We start from the raw sequence: 9,564 nt of genomic DNA, 5'->3' as shown, positions 1-9,564 counted from the left end.
ACCATGGGGGTTTCGGCTGGTACATGGAGAAGATGACCAAATTTTGGCTATTTTGGCTTTTTAATTCTTTTAATTATTAGTTTACCAAAATGCCCCTAACTTAAAAATATTTTATTACACCCATTTCATGTCTATTTTTGTCCAGCAATTAACTAATGGTCTAATTATCATTTAAGGACCTCCCATTTAAAATTTCATAACAATTAGACACCTCTAACATGTAGAACTCAACTTTTGCACTTTTTACAATTTAGTCCTTTTGACCAAATTGAGTGCCCGAACGTCGAAATTTTCGAACGAAATTTTCACGAATTCATTCCGTGAAATCGTAGACTATAAAAATATAATAAAAATAAATTTTATTACGTCGGATTTGTGGTCCCGAAATCACTGCTCCGACTAGGCCCTAATTCAGGATGTTACATTTCGACATCCTAGAGCTAAGGAAATTTGTAATTAACTATCTAATTGAGATAATTAAAGGACCAAAATTTAATTAAACTTATAATAGCCTTTTAAACATTAAAATAATAATATTCATGAACTCAACCATCAAAAATAAAGTTCCATAACCACCATTTTCGACACTACTGAAAAACGAAATATTACAATTAGAAGGTATTTCTATATTTTCTTACCTTTATATAAAAATTCATAAAAAAAATTTAAATTAATAAAAATATGCAAATAATAGAATTTTAACTCAAAACATAAAAAAAAATCTTAAACTTTGTCATCTAATCAAACGCCATTATTATCTTTATGAAATTTTTTTACATAAAATCTATTGTCCACCCACTTTGTACTCTATGTATCTATACCAATATTTAAAGTTTTGACTGTGTAGGGTCACCTTCATCTAGGTCCTAATTTAATTATGAATTTTTTAAAAGTTTTATTTTTATAAAGGGGTAAATATTATTTTGAAGACATTTTTGTGTTTTAATGTTTTTATATAAGATCTAGAATATATATAATACTGGGATTCAGACTAATAATATCATAAATTCCATTTTCTCAATTTTACCATCTAAACTAATGACATTTACACCACGTTTGGTTCGCAGTAATGAAATAGAACTGTAATGGAATAGAGTTCTAATCTATAATTCAATTATTTAGTTGAATAGAATTGAATAGTACTGTAATAATATTTTTGTGTTTGGTTGAATAAAATGATATAGTAATAGCATAAAAAAATAAAATGACCAAAATACCCTTAATAGAATTTTTTAAGTAAGATAAATTTTTTTAATAAATTTTACTAGGAATTATTATTAAATTTAATAATAAATAATTTAATCATATTTTAATATGATTAGTACCAAATATAATTTAATAAAAATTATAACATAATCTCATGGGATCATAGTTGCCAAAATTACAAATATTGATCCAAAAACAATAATTATTCTCATTTTTATATGCATGAAATATATCAAACAATCTATACACCAAACAAACCCCAGCAAGATGACCCCTATCCAATCTGAATAGCTGCCATTGATGTATCTTCAATTTGAATCTGAATCACTTTCCATACCCTCCATGGCCTTCAATCTGAATCACTTTCCATACTCCCCCTGGCCTTCAATCCTCTTAGTCTCTGCATCATGCCAAAACCCTACATCAGAAACATGAATAATAGTATAAAAAATTATTGCATTATAGGAAATGTAAAAGAAGAGAAACCAAATCATATATTACATTCTTAGAACTCTTCTTCTCCCTAACTGCAATCTTCCCATTCTACAGAAAAAAATAATATTTGACAGATCTAGCAAGAATTGTTGTGATCGAAGATGCAATACCTTTGACATCAGCTGCTTCCAAAGAAGTCAATGACAGTCTCATCACGGGCTTGATTAGTGCAATATAGTGATAACTTTTCTGCATCAAAGGGTGTATTTAGGAAACATGAGAACTTACTCAATACAGTGACAATGCAAGGAAAGAAATATTGTTAAGCTCACCTCATATGGGCGAAGCTTGGTAGAAATATGCTCAGCATACTCCACAGTCACTTTCAAATTTGGGAATATAATTATCTAAAGTCTTATCATCACCTTTCTTGGAAAATAGTTCAGTCGTTGATTTATAATCGGCTTCTTCTACAAGCCTATAATAGAAAGCAAAATGTCAGATCATGACACCTTACTGACAAAAAAGCAATGAAGAAAAAAAATCACCTTTAGATATATACACACAAAAATAAAAAATGGGCGGAGGATAACAATAAGACTTCAGCTAATTTAGAAACAAACTACAACGAAATAGTTCTAAATAGAAGTCAGCAAATTTAAGTTCTAGCAGTAATAAGATATTCATGCCAATGAGTTTATAACAATAGATCTACGAAAACACTATGATTCTGTCAATATCCACAAAATTTTTGTAAGTGACACTGTAATTAGCCTAAAAGAAAATCTTATGCCACCATAAAAAAAGATACAGAGAGAGGCTCTATCTACTTGGTTCTAGATCCAAATGGTAAGAATAAAAGACATGAATCACTATTAATCATCGATCAAATTTCTTAACTAATGCAGTAGGATGGTAATGGATCACATGGAGATATTCTTATCACATCAGGAATGAGGCGCATCTTAATAGAGTTTGAATTACCAAATTTAAGTTATATTCTTATCCCATCGAGAATGAGGCGCATCTTAATAGAGTTTGAGTTACAAAATTTAAGTTATAAATCAGGTTGCTAAATCAAGATTAGATACAATTTATCCATCTGACAATGCTAGGAGATACATGTATCAAAAACCAAATTAGGACCAATCTAGAAAGAACTAATAACTTTTAGAATAACACAAGCAAATCCATACACCATGCTCAACACTTGTAACCAGGTTTTTCTTGCTTATGTTTAGGTTATTTAAAAGGTTGCAATTTTGAACATGTTTCTAGTATAGAATTTTAAGAAGCAATAAAAAGATTCATATGACCAAAGAGCCACGACAACAAAATACTAATAAACGTAACTAATACAAGTTACAATGAAGCCCATTATACTGGAGGCGAAGCAAGTTCATCTTCATCCTCCCATGATTTCTTGATATCAGAGTCATCAATATCTTCATCATCCCATTTGCTTTTAAGTTGTTCCTTTGCAAGCAGAGGTGGAATCTCATCCTCTGCAACAATAGCATACAACTTATTGAGCCAACAAAAAAAAAGGGGGGAGGGCTTTTAAGAAAAGAAAGCAAGAATAAAAAGAATGACATAATGCAATAGGTTCTCCAACTAAGATTGGAAACAGACCATAATCTTTAGCACTTATTAACAACTTAAAAACATATGAAATATATAATAGAAATGAAGCTGCTTTAAGGTCTCTTCCACTTTAAAAATCCTATACAAAACTACGAGGTGACCATCAAGTAATGTTTCAAGAAAAGAACTAGTGAATCCCAACAATTGAAGCCAAGACTAGATTCCCAGGATGTTGCCACAATTACTAATCTTCCACTACATGCAATTTTTCTTTTTAATAGAAAGAAAGAAAACCCTAATTTTCTCTTTTTGGTCTGGTAACACCATAGCCGATTTCTCAAGAAACTAAAACAAACACCTTTGAAACATCTCAACTCAACCTCATAAAATCCAAAACCAAAAACAAGTAAAAGCCCTAAATTTCAATAAACCCAATAAACATTTAGCTCAAAAAAAAATTCCTACATTCAAGTTCATACATATTAAAACATACAAAAGAAAATAGAACCACTTATCAGTTAAAGCCCCAAGAATTAACAACAAATTCGGGCTAAAATTAAAACTTACCCCAGTCTTTCATCTTCACCTAACAACAAATCACCTTGTTATCTTTCTAGCATTTGTGAAATCAAAGCAATGAAATCAGAAATGCAGTGAAAAAGTAAAAAAAAAATGAAAAAAAGGGTTGCAACTCTGCAATCAAAGGGTTTTATTGGCTTAAAAGAATGATGGCTTCCCTAGGTCTCCTTTGTAATCAAAGGGAAAAAAAAGGAAACGTAGAGATGGGAAGAAAAGAAAGTTACAGTTTCTTCATTCTTTCGGCAGAGGTGAGGGAAAAAATTGAAATTGGGAAAAAAAATCCTTACTCCACGAGTTGAATGACGGTTCAATGATGAGAGAAGAGAATAAACCTTAAATCAATTCAGGCCCGTAATACCATTACAGACAACCAAACTAATGTTTGGTGGTGGGCTTGCTGAATTGGGCTGAAATCTATTCATAAACCACCATCCAAACTTGCTGTTAGTATTTATATAAACCTTTTGTTTTTACAAATTTATTAGATAATTGTTTTCATCAATATCATGAGTGTGTCATAATTTAATATAGATAATATCATTAATTGAGTTGATGTCATAAGTCAATTCAATACTAAATTTTTTATAATTGGATTCTTAACATTGGATTTTCCTTTCACCAATACTATAACTTTTTGACTTCCTATAGAAAAATGACAATATTATAAATTTGAGTCAATTTATTATTCTTAATTTAATGTATTTACATATTTAATTTCTATTTACTCAAAATTTTAACTAATTTGTCATTTTAATCCTTACATATTGCTTATATATTATTATTAGTTTCAAACCATACTTTCTATTATTTATTGCATATTATTTTAAACACATACCTATATTCTAAATATGTGGTTTTCACATGCATATAAGTGTGGAAACTTCGTATTTAGAATACAAGTATATGTTGAAAAATAATATATAATAAATAATAAAACATATGATTTGAAATTAATAATAACACATATATAATATGTACGGAATTAAAACGAAGAAAATTAGTTTAAATGGTGAGCAAAAAGAAATTAAATAGGTAAATACATCAAAATAAGAATAATAAATGCTCTTTGATTATTTATTATGATATTGACATTTTTACAGCATGTGAAGAAGCTATCATATTGGTGAAAGAAAAATTCGATATTAAAAATCTAATCATAAAACTCAATATCGAGTTGACTTATGACACATCAATGACATTGTCTATGTACATAGAAAACAGAGTGGGTGGAAAACAAATTTTATGTAAAATATTATCATGTTAGATAACAATGAGGTTTTGGTTATATGACAAAGTTTAAGAATAATTATATAGAAATACCTTATAATAATATATATTAAATGTTCAAATTATGATTCTCAGTAATTTATGTCAAGTTTACTCATACCACTAATTCAGTTACACATTGAAATAATAGTATAAATATGCTTTCAATTTAGAAAAATTTAATTGATTTCAAAAATAAAATTACAATGTTACTTTAAAAAAATAATTGATAAAGAGTAAGGAATAGTTAAATAAAGCAATTATTTATGTAATTTATATTTATGGAACCAAATTCTTTTCAATATCCATGCAAGATTGGAGACAAAGAAAATGATGAATGAAGTAAATTCCCGTTCCGTCATGTTCCGCTACTATTCCCAACCAAATCAACAATAACAGCGCCGCCGCATTTGGGCAAGCCTAGTCCTGCCTCACTAGTGCACACTTTGCACTATCCCACATATGTATGATATTCCTAAACTTACCCAAAAAACCACAATTATATTTTGAATGGAAAGCCCTACCTTTGCTAGATGTTGCTCTATTTTTTATGCTTGGCATCCTTGAATATGAATAAAAGCCTCTCCATGAGTGACGAAATTGGCATTCTTTAGGTATTATAGGGCTTTGATATTTATTATCATTGAAGCTATGGTTCTTCTTGAGGCTATGGCATCTTTGGTTTGCTATATCATTGTCCAAGGCATAGACTTCTTCATCGTTCTCTTTACTTTTTAGAGTGCTTTTTAAGATTGAAGTTGATTTTATTCTGCGTATTCCAATTGTAAGGGTGAAACTAAAAATTTTGTATCGACGAGTAATTAGAATTAAATTATAAAAATTTATGAATGGTTAGAATATAATTTTATTAACCAACAATAACTCGCGTTTGAAGGAATCAAAAGAGGCAATACTCTACATGCTTCTTTGCTATTGTTATGCTTTCTACTTAAACCTTTAAAGTATCAAAATCTAATATCAATTAATTAGGTTCTTTTGGTGGCCTAATTTGAAGTTTGAATTAAAATGTTAACAAGCAATAATGTTTAAAGTTTGAAAATTTAATTAAAATGTTTTAAAGTTTGAAAATTAACTTAAAGTTTACAAGCAAGGGAGTTCATAACTATTAACTCTTGATCAATTTTTTTTGAGGTTTATAATGGAGCAATAATGGGCCAAACCATTCATTCTTGCTCGGAAAAGTAGTAGTAGATTATTATGAGATAATTCCACAAGACATATTAAATTAATCTTAAAATTTTATAACCTTTTAATTGGATTTTTAAAATATTAATATCATATTAATTAGGTTTTTTTATTAATCTAATCATTAATTTAGATATTAAATATTAGTTCAAATCTGCATATTAAAATATGTGATTAAATTGTAAATAAATTTGTACCTACAATATGACACTTTTTTAAGATATTATAATCAAGTTGAATATTCAGTAAATATATGTATTTATAATTAATATTTAATATCTAAATTGGAAAAACATAATTGATATCATATTGCTACATCGATAATTTAATTAACGTTTAAAAGTTTAGAACGAATACCCTATTATTATATTTTTTTAAAATTGGGAACCTTCAAAAGATGTGAACATGTCAACATAGAAAACGAAAGTCAATGTAAAAGGCCTTACAGATATGGTCGTTTTCGAGCAACACTCCTCTTTGATCGAGCCTTTTTCAGGTTGTATACGGAGGAGACATGCCTAACAAAGTGAAGCTGTAAGGAAAAAAAAAAACCCAAAAATAAATTAATACAAACCAATTGTGGGAACAAAATAGGTTTAATATATTATTTGGTATTTGAGTTTAATTTTAATATTCAATTTGGTATTTGATTTTTCTCCTAATTTGGCACTTGAGTATAGCCTCATGCCTTATTTAGTACTTATGCTAAATTTCATCATGTCGCTCAATAAATATTTGACATATATGCTCTAATAACAAAATAAATATTTAATTGAGATAAAATAATTTAGGTATTAAATTAAATATTGAAACTAAAATTAGATGCTTAATTGAGAGAAAAAAAAACCAAACCTCAAGTATCAAAATAAAAAAACTCAGATACTAATTTGAATATTAAAGGCAAACTTAAGTACCAAATTAGAAAAAAACCTCATATACCAAATTAAATATTGAAAAGAAACTCAAGCACCTATTACTCTATTAATCCGATAATATATTATGTCAAAAAATGTTGTAAGAAGACGAACCTGATGACCGTCTCTGATGCCATATTTTACGACCTGATCAGTGTCTGAAACCAGCTTCTGAGCATCATAACACAAGCAAAAATGTCCCCAAACATGCGGCCTTTAATGCAGATTCATATGAAAAATCATATCACAAAAACCAATTCAGTGTTAATACAACATTAATTTAATAAACACCCGTCAACTATACTGCTTAAAACGTTGAGAAAATATGTCAAATTATTTGATAAAAATGATATATTCAGGATGAGGACGTACCATGAAATCTCGCCGAGCCCTTGATCTGGCATTTGACTAAACACATGCTCCACTGCAAGCTTCAGGTCTGCAATGGTAGCCATCTTTAATATTTCGACATCTGCGAAAAGACCCAATTGTTGAAGTTATAATTTAATTCTGGCTTTGAAAACCACCTTTTTTTTTTTCGTTTCTTTACTTTAAAGACTATCTCTAATTTGCACTAATCAGACGAACCGACACACCAGTTCGTAACAGTTATAAATCTAACTATTTGATTTAGGGTTTCATGAATATGACGATTCTTGAAAACTCGGCATCGTAATGTGGAAACCACAGTTTTCTTTTTTTTTTAAAAAAAAAAAAAAGAAAAGAAAGAAAGAAAGAAATTTACCAAAGAAAGATCCATCCAATTTGCGAACAGAGAGCTTGATGGGTTCTTCACGAAGCTTAGCATAAAGAAAACTATTACGAAGGGAACCGCCATTGGCAATCCTCAAAGAAGTCAATGAGGTTGACCTCCGTGGGTTCTCAAAAGCAGCCGTTGGGGTAACAAAATCCTCCACTTCCATTTTCCTTCAAAGAAAGAAAAAAAAAAACGAAAAATTTCGTGTTTTTTTCTTTCTTTCTTTTTGTTTGCTTATTCGCTAAAATGCCAGATATAATAAAAGCTCAATTCATTTGATTTAATGGAAGAAAGAAAGAGAGAAAACGCCATTGCCATTTTGAGTTCTTTTATTATTTGAGGGGATGAGACAGTTAGAAATTCGGCGTTTTTGAAAACGCGCTACCACTTTCTTTGGTAATAATTAGAGACCAAATTAGTTAGTGAAAACAAAGAAGAAAAATAGATTTTACAGTTACGCGAAACTAAATTACTAAAATGTAAAACATTCCAAAACCTTCTAACATTTTTACGTAATTTTTTGTTTAAAGAATGTACGATAAGTAGCGGTCCATGCTTCCCTGTTCTGCTTTCTTTTGGATCGGATTTGGGTTTATGTTTTCAAAACTCAAACAGATTCAATTCAGATAAAAAAAATATTATAGTAATATTTATATATTTTATGAGGATTATTATTTTATAAACTATTAGTGGAGTAAAAAAGACTTGACAAAGGAGTTTAGGATGATTTTTTTTTTGTTTTTAGTTTCTAATAAAACAATAATTAAATGATTTAAAATGATACTTCGCATCATTCTAAATTCGCTTCTGAAGATTTTTTACTCTACAATTGACAGAATAATTACCTATTTTATAATTAAATTTAAATAACATATTTTTATTTTTTAACAATAAAACATGTTATTTGAAAAAGGTTTGGATGGGCTGGGCTAAGGGATAGAATTTTCTTGAAATCAAATCCTGCTTTGCCCATAAACACTTCTAATGTTAAGTCTAATGTATTTTCTTTCACAAAACAAGCATAGACCAAGTACAATGTTTGAGCCCATCCAAATTTATTTTGATAAAATTTTGTTCTGATCCTCTTACTATGCTTAAATTGAAATTTAATCTCTCTACTTTAGTTTGAAATAACTTTGTCTTCTACCTTTTACAGTATAATTAGCTAGTTCAAATAGTTAATAATGTTAAGTACTTTGGTCAAAATATTGATGTGAATTTTTCTTAAAGACACTCTTGACTTTTTTTTTTTGTTTGAGTGTGTGTTTTTAAAGAAAAATTTGTGGTATAAATTTAATTGGAATGATATAAATCTGTGTTTTTAATGAAAAATCATCGGGCTTGAGTTACAGAATGCTACAGTCATTGCTGGAGCAACCACCGTAAAATTCACAATATAACAATTGTTTATACATTCTAATACAAGTTAGTTACCTTTAAATTATGATAAACGACCAAATCCGAGTCTCAATCGAGCTTATGAAAACTCTTTTGATTACCAGGGCATGAAATACGACCAAATTGCAAAGTTTTAAAACTTTAGGGCCAACATCGTGACGCCACTTTCTCCACATCGTGACGTCGTCAAAACAGTATGTCATGTCGTGACCTCAGGCT

The 9,564-nt window shown here is 29.0% G+C and overlaps 1 protein-coding gene across 9 annotated transcripts; it reads right to left on the bottom strand.

Annotated features, from left to right (window-relative positions):
- Window positions 1–1,334: 1,334 nt before the first annotated feature.
- On the bottom strand, window positions 1,335–8,343 carry LOC107963586 (U11/U12 small nuclear ribonucleoprotein 25 kDa protein). 9 transcript variants are annotated; one of them, XM_041115656.1, is made up of 8 exons: window positions 7,936–8,329; window positions 7,563–7,662; window positions 7,305–7,404; window positions 6,723–6,808; window positions 3,001–3,146; window positions 1,974–2,119; window positions 1,812–1,890; window positions 1,335–1,606 (listed from the first exon to the last, which is right to left on the bottom strand). In XM_041115656.1, exons 1-5 carry the CDS (start codon window positions 8,111–8,113, stop codon window positions 3,140–3,142), a joined length of 471 nt encoding a protein of 156 aa, XP_040971590.1. In that variant the 5' UTR covers window positions 8,114–8,329; the 3' UTR covers window positions 1,335–1,606; window positions 1,812–1,890; window positions 1,974–2,119; window positions 3,001–3,139. The 9 variants fall into 9 exon arrangements, 8 of the variants coding, with proteins under 8 accessions (XP_040971590.1, XP_040971592.1, XP_040971593.1 ...); XM_041115658.1 differs by having other exon boundaries at window positions 1,335–1,624; window positions 1,708–1,890; window positions 2,995–3,146; window positions 7,936–8,326; XM_041115659.1 differs by having other exon boundaries at window positions 1,708–1,890; window positions 2,995–3,146; window positions 7,936–8,326.
- Window positions 8,344–9,564: the final 1,221 nt, after the last annotated feature.

Source organism: Gossypium hirsutum, chromosome A06 (genome assembly GCF_007990345.1).
Source record: "Gossypium hirsutum isolate 1008001.06 chromosome A06, Gossypium_hirsutum_v2.1, whole genome shotgun sequence".
Classification (NCBI taxonomy): Eukaryota; Viridiplantae; Streptophyta; class Magnoliopsida; order Malvales; family Malvaceae; genus Gossypium; species Gossypium hirsutum.
Note: the sequence above shows the minus strand (reverse complement) of the source record. Positions and strands in the feature narration are given on the sequence as shown.

Bases quoted from the DNA above. Each gene is read 5' to 3' on its own strand.
- LOC107963586 (XM_016900039.2), bottom strand. From the start codon at position 8,113: ATGGAAGTGGAGGATTTTGTTACCCCAACGGCTGCTTTTGAGAACCCA. The intron at 6,809-7,304 runs GTTCGTCTTCTT...TTTTCCTTACAG, and splicing joins GCATCAGAGACGGTCATCAG to CTTCACTTTGTTAGGCATGT. The intron at 5,840-6,722 runs GTAAGGCCTTTT...TGGAATACGCAG, and splicing joins GCTCGAAAACGACCATATCT to AATAAAATCAACTTCAATCT.